At 37.6% G+C, this 19,044-nt stretch overlaps 2 protein-coding genes across 4 annotated transcripts in view; one reads left to right on the forward strand and one right to left on the reverse strand.

Moving 5' to 3' along the window:
* Nucleotides 1–296: 296 nt before the first annotated feature.
* LOC130412841 (cyclic nucleotide-gated cation channel beta-3-like) lies at nt 297–7,895 on the reverse strand. The gene is made up of 18 exons (XM_056737619.1): nt 7,800–7,895; nt 6,980–7,034; nt 6,592–6,703; nt 5,744–5,904; nt 5,171–5,554; nt 4,405–4,613; nt 4,272–4,322; nt 4,104–4,190; nt 3,969–4,033; nt 3,741–3,863; nt 3,176–3,317; nt 2,374–2,533; nt 2,063–2,160; nt 1,497–1,580; nt 1,287–1,405; nt 992–1,144; nt 632–794; nt 297–386 (listed from the first exon to the last, which is right to left on the reverse strand). Exons 1-18 carry the CDS (start codon nt 7,893–7,895, stop codon nt 360–362), a joined length of 2,289 nt encoding a protein of 762 aa, XP_056593597.1. The 3' UTR covers nt 297–359.
* A 3,291-nt stretch (nt 7,896–11,186) lies between these two features.
* Nucleotides 11,187–19,044, forward strand: part of cnbd1 (cyclic nucleotide binding domain containing 1) — a 32,443-nt gene continuing 24,585 nt past the window's right edge. For all 3 annotated transcript variants that reach the window (XM_056738754.1, XM_056738753.1, XM_056738755.1), the window contains exons 1-2: nt 11,187–11,303; nt 11,636–11,755. In XM_056738754.1, the coding sequence (XP_056594732.1) occupies nt 11,299–11,303; nt 11,636–11,755 (125 nt within the window). In that variant the 5' untranslated portion in view covers nt 11,187–11,298. The remainder of the gene's footprint in view (nt 11,304–11,635; nt 11,756–19,044) is intronic.

The raw sequence follows: 19,044 nt of genomic DNA on the forward strand, positions 1-19,044 counted from the left end.
TACATGTTTCTGAAAAAAAATTTGAAAGCAGTTTATAATATATTATTTTATATTTTTCATATTTATAATATCAAATGGCATAAAACAGATTTATCTTCAATGTTAGATTTTTTCATTTTTGCTGTCACATCATAGGATGCATATACAGTATATTTGAGTTTTGATATTATACAATGACAAAAAAAAACTATGGTCGGTAAAGAAGAGATCTAATCTAATCATTTAAAAAAAGTTTAAAGTCATCTTATACGATGTACATATATAAACTTAGTATTGATATGAACCATAATTATGAAAGCGGATTATTTAAAAAGGGAACAAAATTCTCTGACGAATGTTTCGTGACCTGGTTGATGTAATTATTGACGCTCTGAAGCAGCAGCACTCTAGAAAAGATCAAGAAAGAAAAGGAAAAAAAATAACCAAAACATTTACATCATTATTCTAATATTTTAGACATGATAAACTTGATTTTCCTTTAGGTACAAACACACAAATCAAGTACGCTTTATTATTTGAAGTAATATGATATTGAATTGAAACCTAAAGTAATTAAAGAGTCAGATCATATAAAAATGTCTCTTTAAAGTATAACTGCAAAACATGTTTAATTGATAGTTTAGTTTCATACCTTAAGTTTGTCGAGAAAGCCTTTTTTCATGAAAGGACCTCCTCCAAAGGCACGCAGAAGTTTGGGAGTGGGAGGTTTTGGTCCAAACAGAGCCAGGCCCTTCTTCTTTTCCTCATCGGCTTTGGCCGGAGCCGGAGCCGCAGCCTTGGCTTTCATCAGTTTCCTGTAAAATGTGTTTTCGGGTATATTACATTTCAGCAAAGTGACGCAGACCAATACCAGCACCCTAAAGCAAGACAAGGCTCCAGGACTAGTTCAAGACCGCAAGTTCTGCACATAGTCTTCAATGAATGACGATTCAAATGAATCAGTTTTGGACGTTTTATGAACTGCTGGCTATAAAATAAAACCTTTACTCACCTTCCCTTCCTGGCCAGAACTTTCTGAGATTCAGGATAGTGAATCAAAATATCGTTGAGGTCTTTCTTGTCCAGCACAAAGAGGTTGGCAAATCCATGAGCGGCAACATTAGCTGTCCTTCTGTTTCCTCCATTAGCTGAAGACTGTAAAAGACTGTGAACAAATGAATCGACACTTCATACCGAACCTGTCAATCAACCATTTCCGATACAACATACAGCATGCGGTCATGAATCGAGAGCCAATAACTTCTAAATTTTGAACGCCAGTGAAATTGTAGATTTCAGAAGTTTACCTGATCTCTCCGAACACGCATCCAGCCTTTAGAGTTACAAACACAATCTTATTGTCTGGTCCACCGACGACCTGCACCCCTCCAGCTTTAATAATGTACATTTCCTTTCCAATATCCCCCTGTAGAGTTCACAGAGAATGAAGTCCTCAGTCATTATAATTTGAATGGTCCATGTGGGAATATAAAACTCATAAAATTCTCAACACTCACCTTCTTACACACAAAGTCTCCAGGCAAGTACACAATTGATTTTAGTCTCAGTAACATATCCACAAGCATCTGGTTATCACAACCCTGTAAAAGAGACAGCACAATACAAATGATGAGCAAACTGACTGTATGAAAACGGAAAAGTGTTTCCTTCGCGTTTTTGAAAAGTTTCATGTACACACGACAGCCATATCAAAACGGTCTGCATTACACGTATCCAGGAAAACTAATACAAACAATGGGTTATGTGCGCCTACACATGCTCAAAAAAGTGCTTTTTAATACCGTTGATCGACGTATATGTGTGTTCAAAATCTGGCGAATATAAATAATGTGTCTCTGAAATTCGAGCAGCGAGACCTCACTTTACGGGAAGCCGCCATATTGTTTTGGCTATCCTCACTCTTAATACACATGCGAATGACATCACCATTTACAGAAAGTTCTGTCTTGGAAATGAAACGCTGTTTCCGTCTAAACAAACGGCCAAAACGCATTCAAAATTATTACATTTGGAGTTGAATGAACGGCCTCTGAAAGTTTTATTCATAATGAATCAGTCCGACCTTGAAGAGGTCGATCTTTTGGAAAGTAGCAAGATTGATGTCCACAGCGATGGCCGTTCTCATTACCAGCGGCATCTGCTCCAATAGCTCAGACTCATCTGAAGAAAAGCAAAAGATCACATTACACATTCTCTCACCACGGTTTTTCACCACTTTACAAACATTAAAATTACAAACAATAATACAATCTATAAACTAATATGGCATCTTTATGTTGTCTAAAATATATTTAGATGAACTATGACTACGAAACTTTTTTATAAACTACTATCTTACTACTAAATGACTTTTAACATAAACTTAGATTTTACCCAGCATGCCCTGGGAGTACCAGGTGTAGTTGTACCAGGTGCGAACTCTCGTTTGCACCATTTTAGGGATGCGATTTGTCACCATGTAGGCCACACAACCATCCATAGACGCACGGAAGTACGTTTGGCCAGCAGTAGCAGCTCCAATGACATCTCTCATCTGTGTAATTAAAAATCAAGACAGAATAATTTGATAAATGTGTTTAAAGCTGACCTAAACCTGACAATTGTTTCTTCATATAAAGAGCACTCTTCAATTGAAAAATGATATGGGATGATATGATTGGCTGGTCGGGATTAGGGGGAGGAGCTCATGGTGTTTACATAATCACAACATGTACCTGTCCAATCAGACTTGAGAAGACAAACACACCAACGAAAAAGTTTGTTAACTGAAATGTGATTTCAAACACTGTGTAAGGCTCAGGAAGACCACCGATGTTTATAAGGGTCCGCACGGCAAAATAATAACAGCGTAAGTACCTGTGAAAGATAAGGTAGTGAGTGAGTGAGTGAGTGAGTGAGTGAGTGAGTGAGAGAGAGAGAGAGAGAGAGAGAGAGAGAGAGAGAGAGATAGAGAGGCAGTTAGTGACATCTAAACCTTCAAGAAGATCTGAATCAAAATAAAAAGTTCAAACATATTACAACATTAAGACTGGACACATCAAACAAGCCAATCCAGCAAAGCCAAAATAGTTGAACACAAAAGCAAAAATGTGTGAAAGATTGTGCATAAACATTGAGCAAAAAAAGAAAAACACGAAGCGCTTCAGGACCAAAGTCTTCACAGAAAGAAGTCTACCTGGCCAAGAACGATGGACAAAAATATTGCACCAAAAAAATAGTTGGTCATCTGAAAGACCTGACCAAATATGGTCTCAGGAAGAGGAAGATCTGCGATCATCAGGAGGGATTTTTCCGCATAGAAGAAACATCTCAGGTAACTACGAGAATATGAAAACCCCCAAACCTGCTATTAAAGTAAAGCCATTTCAAAAAATAGAACAGAAATTTACATTTTAATGCAGGAGTTGACACTATAAATGAAGAAAAAATGACACTTGATTGTCATTCAAAGTTTCATTAAAGGTGAAATGTGTAATCTCTGTATGTTTACATCTATATAATGATACAACACAACAGCTGGAACACAACATAAGCTCAACCAAGAGTGGGTTAGGGTGTGACATATGAAAGATGAGGGATATCTTTGAAATCTGTTTAAAAGGGACATTATAGTTCTGTTTTATATTGATAAAGCTGCAGAAATTACACACTTCATCTTAATAGACCGAAAGGCCAAAAATCCAAAAACAGAAAAATCTTTATATTCTGAATGAATCCAAAAAGTAGATGGAATTACACACGCGCTGCCCTGACCGCTGTAGACCCATTTGGTCTGGCCAATGCCCTGGTAGTCAGATGCAACATAGTACATACAGGCATTGAGGTGAAGCATGTACATCAGGTATCCAATAGTACGAATGACTCTTTAGAAAGAAAGTAAAAAAGAATTATGGTCACTCTGATTGTCATGATAAGATGTTATTTAAAAATATAAAGAAATAATAACTAGTATACATCTGGTGACATACCTCCAGATGTAAGCTCTGGTCAAAATACCCTCCAGACGATCACTGAACTCAAAAAATGCCTCAAACTTCAGAAGAAGACAAAATATGAACATAAATTCACAAATATCAGGTTTGATTCTGACAACTCTTGATTACCTTCATTAAACGATTGATCCTGAAGATGGACTTGAATCCAAATGGGAAATATAAGAGATCCAGAGGCAGAACGGACAGTATATCACTCTGAAATGACAAGACAAAAAATGTTTTGGACTTTCTTTGGGTTGTTTAGAAGATGCCAACTGAAATATCTATTTGCAGTACCTGAAATCTCCCGGATTCACGGTATTTCTTCTTAATTACAACTCTGTCATACTGAAAGATAAAAGTTTTGATTTTTTTACAAAAAACAAACATTGTGTTTGAAGACATTTTCATAACATTGATGTTTTCTTACAATGATGTCTCCCCCCTTGCAGAACTGCAGTCGAGGCTGAAAAACGATCATGTCAATGATGAAGATGCAGTCAGCGATGAGGTCCAAGGTTACCCACAATGGAATGACCTCTTGTGTATGATATGGGAAAGCCATACGGACTGGTATGTACCATAGGTTATAGTTGAAAGCAATAGACACCAAGGATAGCCAAGCGATATACCTGCGGTCTAGTGAAAATCATATGGAAAAGCAGCAGATCATTTATCAAAGGTTTTGAAGACATTCGGTGGTTAAAGGAGAAGTTCACCTTTACACGCAACCTTATCATTTCTTCTGCAGAACACAAAAGAAGATATTTTGAAAAATGTTGGTAACTGAACAGCACAGTTCCCCATTCACTTCTATTGTAACCAATGCAAGTGAATGGGGGGCTGTTAACAACATTCTTCAAAATATCTTCTTTTGTGTTATGTGGAAGAGAGAAAGTCATACAGGTTTGAAACCACAAGAGGGTGAGTGAATGATGACAGAATTTTCATTTTGAAGGTGAACAACTCCTTTAAAAAACTTTTAAAAAATGTCTGAAGCTTTAAGATTTCATCATTAGATTTAACACAATCTCATTTCATTTCAGCTTTTCAATCTAACCGCTATAATATTTGTAATTCTATATGGTTTTAAATAAGAAAGATGAAAAATAGAAAACTTGTGATTATAAGTGGACTTCTTTGATCTAGCAAATATGAAGTTTACTTATTGTGCATTTAGATTATGTGTATCTCACCTGTGAAGGGATCAATAGAGGAGCCCAGCTTTTTGTCCATTCTGTCCTCAATGGGCTTCAACAGAAAATCAAGACAGGTGCAGTGCATGTTTGGACACATGGACTTCGTCTCTTTGTCTGTATCATCTTTCTTCTCTTCAGGCTTCTTTTCCTCCTCCTTTGCCTCCTCCTTTACATGTCCTTCTTTCGTCTTTTTTTCTTCCTCCTCTTTCTTCTTTCTTTCCTCTTCTTCTTTCTTTTTCCTTTCCTCTTCCTCTTTCTTTTTTCTTTCCTCTGCTTCTTTCTTCTTTCTTTCTTCCTCCTCTTTCCTTCTCTTGTCTTCCTCTTCTTTTCGTTTCCTCTCCTCCTCTCTTTTCAAGTAATCTTGTTTCCTGAAGACAGGTGCTAGATGAAGGACAGATTATCTGTTAAATATCTACGGTAGTACAATGAATCAAATCTTGCACATACTTGTATCCATATATCCTGGATAATTTTTAAAGCATTTTCTCTGGAGATCAGATCCCCGACTGATCAATCTCCACCATTTGAGGAACATGGTCCGGGCTGAGGGTTGATCTGATCTATACTCACTGACTGGAGGGCTGCTCTCTGGAGAGGACGCATAGGGATCAATGATCTTCTCTTTCAACACCGCAGTCCGTTCCCGTAAACGTTTAACAATCTCAATAAGTTGATCATCGATGTGCTTGGTTGTCACGATGGGGCGGGGAGTTGGGGCAGAAGCTTCTTCACTATTTAAACATCAGAAAACGAAGGTAGATTAATACATAAGTAAAATAACTGAAATAGGAAAAGAACATTAAAAAACATTAAAAACCCACAAACAAATATAAGTGTTTACAGTAGGCCTAATTCTTTGCTGGCCTCTGCTGGTGATGATCGTTCAAACAGAGCCTCTCTTACAGAGATTTTCTTTAATCAAACAGATTAATTATTTTGTCTCCGTTGGACATTGGTTTTATGTACATTGTTTTTCTACCACTAAACTACAACTAAAATCAAACTTGACCCTGTTTATCTTTTAATATACATTAAACCTGAACATTTTTACATTTTCTGAGACCACAGCAAAGAACTTTATATAGCAGGACTCGAAATTGCAGCTTACTATAGTATATAACACTTTAGTATACTTGTAATTTATGTGGAAATATATGCTTCTATTATATAATAAAAAATTAAATGTACCGAACTTAAAAAACAAAACAAATGTAGGTAAACGAAAAATGATATGGCCATAATTTATCTATCTATAACATTAATGTCATTTGTCAGTTACCTATGGGAAGAACTGCAACTGTATTTTTTTTTATGATGACAACAGACGTTTTACACTTGTACTACAACTGTTTGGCATGTGCTTCTAAACCTCTGTAGCTCCATTGCTATGTGCAATCTAATAGCATCTATTGTTTTACCCCTCAGCAGGTGGCTGGCCATCAGCTGGGTCTGCAGGCTTCTCCTCGGGTTTGGGTGCCGGATCCGTGGCCGATGGTTGAGCTGGTGCTGGGGCTGGAACTGGTGCTGTAACTTTTATGGAAATACAGGGGGCTTAGAGGGCTGTTTCACACAAGGTATTAGCAAGCAGTAACCATGTCCCGGGAGTCAGTTGACAGATGGAGCAAGTGACCCCTGAAGCTGCTTACTGCCTGGCAATGAAATCATCACCAACACTAATACAGATCTGTTTGGTGGCGTAGAAATCCTTTAAAATGCCTCTCATCCGGAAAACATCTATTGCAGGTGCTTACCCAATGACTGATGATAGAATTCAGAGTATAATTACAACGATAACAAATGACTCACCAGGGACTTTATCATCTTTCTTGTCTCCGTTTTCCTTGTCTGGAAGTTTTTCTTCCTGCCAGTCGCAGATATTAATCACTATTGGTAATTTTTCAGGTACAAAACCATTTGCAAATATGACACGCAATAATTGTTGAGCTAAATTGTCGTTTTTTTATTTATAAAGTAGGTATAGTTTAACTGGGTGTGTGTTTTAATGTGATGTTAGCAAAACATTGTTGAGCTCTTAAAGAGACAGTACACTCAGAAATGAAAATTTTGTCATTATTCACTCGCCTTGTATGACCTGTATGACTTTCTTTTCTTCTGCAGAACATAAAAGAAAATATTTTGAAGAACGTTGGTAACCAAAGATTAAAACAACCAAGACGTTTCTCAAAATATCTTCTTTTGTGTTTTATAGAAGAAATAGTCATTTATAGGTTTAGAATGACATGAGGGTAAATACTATTATTTTTGGATAAACGAGAGAGTAAAAGAGGTAAAAATGATGTAAAATACAAATTATAAATAAACATGAGAATAATTATAAATTGTGAAGTGTATACTATTGTAAAATGTAAATAATATAAAAAATATAATATAATCAAGTAATAAATTGGGCTCAAACTTTTTGAGTAGATTTGTTTCATAATTTTCAAAATTACATTTATTTATATTTGATTGTTTAGCTTTTTACGTTTAATCTTTTTATATGATGTAAACAAATCATTGTTTGTCACTTAGATGGCGTTTAAGACAAAAACAAAGAAATACTTAAATGTACAGTACATAATGTTACAAAACCACAAATCTCTCTGTGTTATGAGTCAGTTCTTACCTTGGCGGGTGCTGGAGGAGGAGCAGGGGCAGAAGTAGGGGTCGGGGTGGGACCCACGGTGGGACCCTTCATGAGCTTCACCAACTTGCTGAACATGGTTCAGTGACAGCGTTTGAATAAATCTCTGATGTGTTTGCGCTCTGGTTGTCTCCAGTCCTCCTAACATTACAGCCTGATTCAATTAGCACTTTTAGACCACTAATACCCACCTCAAACAGACCTCAGACGTGAGCTGAGGATTCACTTCATCACATACTTAACACTGTTTAATAAGGGGGCTTCAAAATATGCTTATATCCATATTGATCTGTTTAAAAATCTTTTTTTAAATTTTCTTATTTCTTATTCTTTAACAAAAATGATGTAACCAAAATTGAAAACAAGGTTTCTACTCTAAAAAGGTTTTCACATATGTAGAGTACTTATGGTTTATTCACGTGCCAATTTACTATGGTTGGTCTTTTCAATTCACAATGCATTTGCAATAACATTCGGCAGATGCTTTTATCCAAAGCGACGTACAAATGAGGTAAACAATACACCTACACACAGGATATTTCGGTAGATTGTGAGGGAGCATTGAACAGATTTCAGTGGTGGAGCTGTGAGCTGTTTTGCTGGATTAGTTTGGCTCATATGGAGCAGTGGACCACTTACTTAATTAAACCTTATAAGCTTTTAGTTCAGCTGAGGGGATTTACACTTCTGGCTTCATACGAGGCTAACAAGAAGAAAGACTTCTTTGATCTTACATCTTTACATCTTTTTGTTCAGCACATCTTGGTATGAACGTTTTCCCCATTTTTATTTTACAACACAGCCTGCTGCATATCTCTGTTTCAAAGTTGAATTGTTGTTAGCAAGAGAAGAGAATATATGAGGATGTCGCCTTCCTTTATTTTAGATTTTGGAATAAAAGAACATGTCAATATTGGTAAATTAGTTTAAACCTGAGATTCCTTAAAGGAAAAGTTCATCTTCAAAATGGAAATTTTGACACCATTTACTCACTCTGTTGTCGTTTTAAACCTGTGTGATTTTCGTTTCCCTGCAAAGCACAAAAAAAGATATTTTGAAAAATGTCAGTAACCAAAAACCGTTTGGACCTGTTTGGACAAAACCAATGCAATCAAAGGGGACCGACGTTTTTTCAAAATATCTTCTTTTGTGTTCTGCAGAAGAAAGAAAGTCATACAGGTTTGAAATGACAATATCCATGTAGATAATGACTGAATTTTTATTTTGAAGGTGAACTACTCCTTTAACATGCACTGGTAAATATACTATGGTATTCTTTGAAGTGCCTTGTGTCCATTAAATAAGGTGGTCAGTAAAAATGACAATTATTTATTATCACTGTTGTATATGTCAGAGTAACATCATATTACAACCTGATACCGTTATTGTACAAGAATACTGTTTAGGAGTAACAATATGCACTGAAAGGTGTTATTTGAGCAGGCCACATTGCCGACCGATACATGCCTATGGTATGTCTGTTGCCATAGCGCACAGCAAGAGGCCAAACAAACTGCCGATTGTGTTCCAGTCACTCCACATCAATAGACAGAGTCATTATCTGATATTCCACATATAATCATGACACCTTGAGTTTTGCAGAAATGGCTCTTCAAGCAACTACACATGGAGCCCTACATTCAGGTAAGAGAAAGTCACCGGCCTGCAGACCGTCATATTGAGTTTGTATTTGGATATTAAATGCGACTTGTGTCCACAGCTGAACAAAGAGTCGCAGACATTGACTACACAGAGCTGAGCAACTTGTGCAGAATCTCACGGCTAAATCAAAGGTACTAAACTACTTGGACTGGTGCATTAATGTGCTTAATTGTTTTAAAGAAAAGCACCTGATGTTTGCTTTCTATCTGTGTTTTTCCAGCTTTTAATAATCAGTTTTAAAATATATTACATGCTTAACAGTGTTGCTTATCTTCACAGTCGCATTTCTACTGAAGAGAGGCATACAAAATTCATGAGCTCTTATAAAAGAGTGTTCCTGTGCCCTCGGACATGCTTACCCAGAATTAACCTCAGAAGCATTATGTGAGTATCTAACAGAAAAACGTTTCTTAAGTTTATATAAATAAAATATGACGTGTGTTTTGCACTGCACTGATCATTGTGATCAACCACATAGTTTCAGCTGGTTTTGTATATAGCCTACTGGACTTGACCAGATCAATAATACTAGACTTCATCGGATCTAATAGCTTTTTTTTGTATTTGCAATGAATGCACCTTCTGATACATAAATGATAAAAAATAACCCATACCGAGATGAAACATCTCATATTCACACCTACTAAGTTATGCAATAAGAGTAGGTTGTTTTTGGCTGGAATTTGATTCAATAAAGCTTTGAATTAAATCTTGATCGTGTTAAAATAAAATAAAGCTTGCCTTGAAATGTATAGCAAACATATAAGGAACACGTGTGAAATTAAGTTATTTATTTAGACAACCACATTGCAATGTGCCATGAGCCGTACGACTTATTGGAATTCAGTGCATGTGAAGTCTTACAGTCCACATTTATAGCCAATGATTTATATTTGCTGATGGAAAAAGCCTCTTGGATCATAGCCTGCTATATAACAGAAAGCAAACAATGCACTCTCATTTGTTAGAAACTTAAATTAGGCAATTAAAAAGATTTATTGGACTTAAACTTTGGTGCAGGTGAAGTTGTATATTTCACTAATGTGCATTTTAACAATTGCATTTCGTCGGAAGACTTAAATTAGTGTTCTGGGTTTGTTCATTTCAGAATTCTGTTCTGTTCAGAATGGAAATATATTAAATGGTATTGTGGTGGGACTTTGTTGATAACAGCGCGTCGGAGCGTTCCTCACCCCCGCGAGCTAAATGGGAAATACGCACATGCGTCATTATTCAAAAAAGTCTTTATTGTGCTTTCTTACAAAGTTGCAGCTTGTTGAGTGAAAGTCACAAACAGGAAATGTTTTATAAAGGACACGTGGGCTGAGGTGTGACGCAGGGCCCGTCAGTCAGTCGTGTCTCACTGGAAGATCTGAACCTTTCTGAGGAAAATAATGCATAAGAACGAACACTCATGTGGGAAGTGACATATGAGTCATGTGTATGATTGGCTGAAATATAGATCTGTTCCCAGTTGGAATCGAGTGTCTTGTAAAGTGTTCACCAGGGGGTTATTTACAGGGCGGTTTAAGTGAGAAATGGCAAGTGATTATCCTGTAAATCAAATTTAATGGTGCGGTTTTGGTTCTGTGAGGTAATTGTGATTGAAGGCACGGCTTAATGGGGCTAAGCGTTTTATTTACGCTAGCAACAAAATGCGTTTGTTCGTACACTTTTCACATTTCAAAATAAAGGTACTTTCTACAACACGCTTGAAAGTAATGTAGCGAGTCAAATGTTATCAAATTAAATGTTTTATATTCTTCTTAAGAGATGACAAAAGAGTTCAAGGGGACGTTCTTTCTCAACCAAAACTTTTATGAGGTGCATTCTAAGATGCTTTTTAAACAGCATTAAATGAGCTCTCATGTTTGCCAGGAACCCGCGGTTTTAATTTACATTATTTCTAACATAATTCTATTTGCTATCCTGTTTAAGGTAGTGTGATACTAAGAATTTATATAAAAATGTTTTTTTATATTATTTTATAGCGTTTATATTGTATTTATTTATTTATTTATAAAATATTTATATTTTTAAATATGTTTATATTACGCAGTCCAGCACAAATTATCCGAATGCATTGCATCCTGATTGAGATGGACGAACGTAAAAATTGGCAAATTAAAAAGTATTTTTTCTTTTCTGTGTTTCAGTCAAACTCCAGTGGAGTGTAGACCATCGGAGTCCTCTCAGGAGGTCACAAGACGTCAGCCACATGGAAAACTGACGTATGAGTCACTCGTGGGTCACGTGATCAAAGCCCTGAAGAAACTGTGAGTGTTACAAAGATTGCTGAATATTTTTGTGGGTGTTCAAATGATGATGATACCATTACTGTACAACGTATATAAGATTAGGTGTAATTAGATATAAAAAACCGTAAGGTGTTTTGAAAGGCCTGTTTCGAAACTAATGAAGGTAATTACATGGGGACATAAACCCAGCTGGCTCTTTTTTTATCAAAATATGAAATTAAGCTTTTTGAGATGAATATTTACATTATTTTTGTGACAGTTAATAACACGTTTCCTTATTTCTCATGCAAAACATAAGATCATTTTCAAAACCAATATAAAAGAAAATTTAAAATTGTATTTTTATTAGTCTATAATTATTCTTAACACATTTTAGGATCGAACTGACCAAGGTTAACAGACAAAGTGTAGTTTTCTTAATCCACCCACAGAGGACACTGTAGTCCCTTTCCAGCATGTCCAATCATTCCTTATTTCTGTGGTTAATGTTTGAATGGACACAGTTTTCATGAGTTTAAACTATATAAAAACTACTGCAAATTAAAATCTTAGCATTCATTTAAACAACATGAGACATTTTGAGAACTTTGTGCCGAATGACATCTGGTAATGTTTTATTGAGAGCCCCAGAGCATAATAATGGATGGGACTGGTCTTTTGCCAAAAGCCCCCTGCCATTATCTTATATCATTATCTTAATTTATATCAATAGGCCCTGTTTTACCTTCCTGCTGTCACTGCTCATTATGTTGAGAATATAGTTGAATAAGTGAATGTTGAGGAAAGAGAGAATTTCTTGGGTCCCATGTTCAGCAGTGCATTGTATTTAGTCTTATATGTTGCTTGGTCAGGAAATATCGTTCTTTTTTTCCTATTGTAATTATTTCGTTTGGACTTTATTTATATGTTCAGTAAATAGGACAGTGGAGGCAGATAGGAGCATGAGGGCAATAGATGGGGTGTGGTAACGGGGCGTTCCCCGGGTCGGCATGAAGATATTTTCATTTTAAAATTGAAAATCACTAAGCTTCTGCGATAAATAAACATTCAACAAATGTACCGTCAACTACGGCTGACCCATTAATCGCTTCTGCCATTTTGTCTTACTTACATGTCCCCAACACGCAAAATCCCAAATTACTTTGCGACTTTGCATTCACGTGTGCCCGTAGCTCGTAAATATGCACTGTTTTATCCTACAACCCATTCATTTCATCAATATGCATGTTTCCTAGGAACTGAACCCATGACCTTAGCTTGCTAGCTCAATGCTTTATGTTTGAGTTACGCAACGAAGATGAATGTTCACAGATTGCTTCAAATTTGAGCGATAGCTATAGACTTATATAAACACCTAATCGTCTTTACCAAAATGGTCACGCCATCCCATAGGAAAACCTTGCACTGCTATGCCAAGCGACACCCTAATAAGCATGCAAACTGAGGGCTCGGCATCTGAAAGATGGACTATGCCGTAGGCAGAGTTAATGGAGGTAGATGGCTAAACATTTCTCATAGAACGCATTGCTACTTTGATGTTCTTTGCATGCTTTGCTATAGTGAGAACATTTGTGCTTTAATGTGCCATATTACAAGTAATTATATTGGATGACATACTGAAAGCTACAAGCATGGACCGCTTTAGGCCGAGCATTCCCGGTCACAGGTAACGTTACCTGCAGGGTTCCTGTTATGCCCTTGTCTTTGCCTCATAATGCTTTCCCATGTCTACATGAGTTTTTTCATCAGCTTGGCATCTAGATATTTGGATCACATATGCCAAGCACCGGGGGAATGTGTTGGAAAGATGTGTGCTGGATAATAAAACTAGGTCGCGGTTGTGTTCAATATGGGAGGCGGGATTATCCCGGTTCTGCCGTGTGACATTCAGCGTGCCGTGTTGTGAAAGAATCTCAGTCATGTGGAAACGAGATTAGAGAGGGTAAAAAAATCATAAACCCGGTGCGATAGACGCTCGACGGTGCCACAGGAATCATGACTGAATGACAAACGAGAGCCCAGAGATTAGATTTTTTAATGCATTTTTTGTTTCGTCATGCATGAATCATCAATGCAAAAATATCTTTGTGTTTGTAATCTCTCATCAAAAGTAAGCTCGCTGTCTTCTTGTTTTTCGCTGACGTCACAGACTCCTTCTTTTGAACCACCTGGTACATTTCGCCCGCTTTCCTCGGTCTAATCTAATAGAGCTCCTGCTCGGGGATGCCGTAGCTACACTATCTGGGCCCAAACAGCATCTCTCTCATTCGAAAGCAACTATTATCCCTCCAGGTATAATTGAGGCCTTTGGTTTTACTCCGTCAGATGATGAAAGTGGGTAACGAACTGTGTTTCAATTCAGTCACACAATGAGCTTTTAATTGTGAGGATGGGAACTGCGCGTTTTTCTGTTTTATCACGTGAACCTCTTTAAATTAATACGTGTATGTGAGACACTAGACAAGGTCAGTTGATGCCCTGAAGGTCATCTGGTGACCTGGTGTTGTTTTTCGTTATACGTCTTTACATCTGTTCCTGTCACTAAGCCAGTTTTCCCCATCCAGGTCTCATAGGGAGCAGGACCAACTGTGCTGGCACACATACGCAGACACACACGTACACATACGTACACTTACACTCATACACACTTCCTGTCCACGCACACTGTTCCCATGAGAGTCTGTCTCTCTGCCAGCTTTGAAGGCAGGAAGTGCTCGGCTTCCCCCCGTGCTGGCTTCGCCCGTGTAGCTCAGCGTCCAGGAGGCCGATGTTAAAGGCAGAACAGGGCAGGGAAAGGCAGCGACGGGGGAACCAGCGGAAGATGTTCAGCTTATTTTATGAAGGAAGCCGGCCAGCACGGCCTGCTTCGTGCGCACTTTCTCATTGTATATGCGTTGTAGTTCATGTGTTTATTTTGCTCCGTGATTCAGAGCGCTGACCCCAACTCAAGACTTTCCATTTTCCCACAATTACCCTCTTGTGTGTTTCCTGGGGATGTGTGCATGACAGAGAAACGTTCTTTGACCCAGAACAGCTACAGCAGCGTTACCTCAAACTTATATCTTGATATAACATGAGGCCTATGTACGTATGTATGTATGTATGTATGTTTTTTTCATCAATTATGCAGCAGAGTTGATGTAATGAATGTATTTGAGTGTAATTTATGTGAGTGTATTCCTGCATATTTCGTGTATGTATGTGTTTCCCTTTACAGTATCTCTTGTATTGAATGTCCGGTGTTTGAAATATAGTGGCATCTAGTGGTGAGGTTGCGAATCGCAACCAACGGCTCACTCCATCCCTCCTACAGAACTAAGATGTCGTCAAATTTTCGCATCTTTGTTGAAGCAGATAACGTATTTACGAAAGTTTGTCCGTTTAGGGCTACTGTAGAAACAACATGACGAATTACATTTAAGGGGACCCGAAGTGTATGTAGATAGAGAAAGCTCATTCTAAGGTAATGAAAACATAACAGTTCATTATGTAAGGTCTTTATACACCTCTGAAGACATAGTTATGTATAGATCCTCCAAAAGATTACACACAGCACCTTTAAGAAGCTGTCATAAACATCATCTTAAAGCTACGCTAACCTCACAGTTGTCTTAAAGGGGTCATACGGTGCGAATACAGTCTTTTCTGTGTATTTGGTGTGTTATAAGTTGCCCATGCATGTATTAGATACGTCACATTGCAAAAATTTAAGTGTTGGAAAAAATTATGCATTCTATCTAAAAGCGAATGCTCACCCAGACCATCCTAAATCACCTTGTGTAATCACACCCCCACAAATCTACGTCAGTTCGTGGTATGATTTAACTAAGACCGCCCAAATGTATACGCAAGTAAGGTGGGCGTACCTGTCAGCTCAATTGCTTGGGAACCTGTTGTTCAAAATATGGTAAGAGGGGTCTTTCCGTCACATGCTTGCAGTATTCGACCACTACTGGCCAATCATAGCACACCTCGCTTTTCAGAGCGATGATCTTTGTAAAAAATCTGTGCGTTTCAGAGAGGTGGGGCAAAGAGGAGATACAAACATGCACGGTATGTGGAAAATACAGCGTTTTTAATATTAAATACAAACGCTAATATTAGTTTTAGCCGAGTCATATGACCCCTTTAAAACTTAAAAAAATCTAAAAGTTTATTAAGTCAAAATTAAGATTTTTGACTTAACATGACTAGTATTTACTTCTGAAAGATTGGTTTAGAAATGACAAAGGAGTTTTAACTGATTTAATGATGATAAAATCTAAACAGCATTTACACTTCATTATTAAAAAATTTAGTCAATGCAACTCAAAACGTTAGAAAGCTCACTCCTGGTCTGATTGTTGTTGTTGTTAGCGCATGTAAATAGACTCACATTCTGTGTTTTTATTATAAGAGAAAAAAATGACAGCTCGCTGGGAAGACCAGCATACCCTTGTGACACAAAAACACAACATACGCTGTAATCTTTTTCAGACAGAGATTTAATATAGAGAAACATTGCTCACTTCAGTGAATTAAACACAGGTGAGCAGTGCAGGGAATTCCTACACTTAACCACACAAACATGTAAAATCCACCTTCCCATCCATTCGGCTCCATCTTTTTTTTTTCATTCATTACGATTGTGAAAATCACAATATAACATCTGTCGCCATCTGCATATTCTGCCAGCTGGCTTGATTAACTTCCAAAGCAATTCAGACCTGTATATCACGTAAAATGTTTAGTTTTATGGTTTTGTCTTAAAGTTTAGATCAGACGGAAAGCTCGGGGGACTTATGATAGAGCGATGCACGCAGAAACAATGATTGGCTGGGTTCCCTATTAGCCTACGTTATCTAAACCACTGATGTGCTATATTTGCTGTTGAAGACGCTGTCATGGCAACAGCTGATGGGTCTGTTGAGTGTGATGAGAGGAAGCCAAATGGAAACAAAAACCCCTAAGCTTTGTTTTTCTTGTCTTGTATGTCAGCGTAATGGTGTAAATTATGTTCAAATGTTTTTGCAAACGTTATTAAAAATGAGTTTTTCAAATTGCTTGACAGTAAGAGGGGTCGGAAATAGGAGACATCGATAGGTTATCATTTTGATCAAGTTTGTCATTCACCTTTACGTTGTTCAAAATTAGTGTATGACTATTTCACAAAAGAAGATATTTTGAGAAATGTCTCAGAGGTTCCATAATATGGAAGTCAATAGGGACCAGTGCTCTGGATCTGAATATCCTGGCCAGATTTTAAGCCACAGAGAAAACTGGAAACACCCGGGATTGGATTACTTTTGGACTACTTTATTTTTTAGTGTGGGAAAAGCATGAGAGAGCTATTTATTTTAATGGAAATATGACCAGGATCAGGTGGTGTTTGAAATGGTTTCGCTGAAGCGTTTGACTGATGGGAGCAGTACACTGGTAATTCTCTCTTCATGTAGGAATCTGTTCTTATGAGAGAAAGCGTGAATATCTCAGCAGCTGCTGTGGAAAGTTCATCATCACTGGAGAAGTGCAACGGGATTCTGATGAAGGGGAAGTCCAGGGTGAGGCCCGGTGGCTTTAAGCAAACTCTCTTTTTGTTGTGCTTGAGAACAGGATTTATTTGTGTCAAAAGAAAATACATGAACTCATTGACTTTTTTTCTATACCTGGTTTAGATTTTTAAACTCAGTTATTGTGTGGTAGTGTTCGTTGTTTCTTGATGAAAAAAAATCTAATCACCTTAAAGGACCAATGTGTCATTTTTTGTAGGATCTATTGATAGAAATGCAATATAATCTATGTAACTATGTGTTCAGAGATATATAAAGACCATACATAATGAAGCGTTAGGTTTTTATTATCTTAGAATGAGCTTTTTCTATCTACATAAACGCGGGTACACTTGCATGGAAATCGCCATGTTGTTTCTACAGTAGCCCTAAACGGACAAACTGCACTACAGAATGCATAATTACATGATCTCCTTAAGCAAAGAAAGAAAACGTGACAACATCTTAGTCCTGTATCTGCCACCATAGTTCTTCGAAAGAGAGGGGTGAGCAGTGGAGTGAACCGTGTGTCGCAATTCGCAACATCACCACTAGATGCCGCTAAATTTCATACACTGGACCTTCAATCGAAATTATTTTTACGATTGAATAGAGAAAAAATCATCTTGTATTTCTCTCGAGTTTCACGAGAGATTGCAAGTGTTTCGTTTTCATTTCTTGTTAATGACGTACAGAGAAACATCCAAGGTAACGTTGGTGCTCGTATAAACTAATACAAAAGAACAGCAAAACCTCTGAGCCATAAAAGAGACACTCAAAAAAGCTGAAAGTTTGGCCCATGGTGTTATTTTAGTCTCTTTGCTCTGATAATACCGCTTTATGGCAGAGATTTTAGAGAAAGACTGGTCCCTGCGGGGGGTTCTTGACAAACCTTCAAACTGTGCCCCAAATGTTTATGAGATGCAATATCAAGTCTGAGAATACGGTTTTGTCTCGTTACTTTTTGCACAAAGATTTGAGCGTTTCCATTTATCTGAGGGTCCTGCTGGGCGTGCACAAGGGTTTCAACAATGAGGAAACAACTGTTCCAAAACACATTCTCAACTTTGATGACATACACACGTGTTGGCAGAGGAGACTTACTTAACAGTTTTGACAGATATACTTTGTGCTGTGGTGGTTTGTCAGGACTTGATATTCTTTGGCCGTTAGCCGGATAACCTCAGAACCAGATGGAGAAACTGTCACGTCCGACAGCTGCCAAAGGAGAGCGAGGAAACATTTTCATTTTTTTACTCGCACAAGTGCACGGCCGTCCGTCTTTGGTTGACGGAGTTTCGGATGGTTGTTATTCACCCATGACGCTAATGTTAATGTATTTTTATTTAAGACAAACATGGCTGGCCAACAACGTAACATTTATTTACCCTCATGTTATTTAAAACGTGTGTCCGTGCAATGGAAGTCAATGGGGGTTTGGTGTTTTTTGGTTAGCCACGTTCTTCAAAATATCTTTTTTTGTGGTCTGCAGAAGAGATAAACCAGAAGACCACACTGATTTCCCGCGAATGACGGATACCGTCGGTCGCTTCTCGTATCAGCTCCGGCAACTATGGGAACAATCTTATCGTTGGCTTTTACCAAACTTGTCTGTTCTGATTTTCGTGATAGGATGGAAGAAAATAAAATGAACTGTAAAATCAATTTGCTTCTAAATACTAACCTCATTTCCCCCCTTTTCAGGAAAAGCGCCGGAGACAATTTCAGAGAAGACAGTGGAGGTTATCAGCAATAAGATTTGCACTTCCAGATTGAATG

This window comes from Triplophysa dalaica, chromosome 23 (assembly GCF_015846415.1).
Source record: "Triplophysa dalaica isolate WHDGS20190420 chromosome 23, ASM1584641v1, whole genome shotgun sequence".
Lineage (NCBI taxonomy): Eukaryota > Metazoa > Chordata > Actinopteri > Cypriniformes > Nemacheilidae > Triplophysa > Triplophysa dalaica.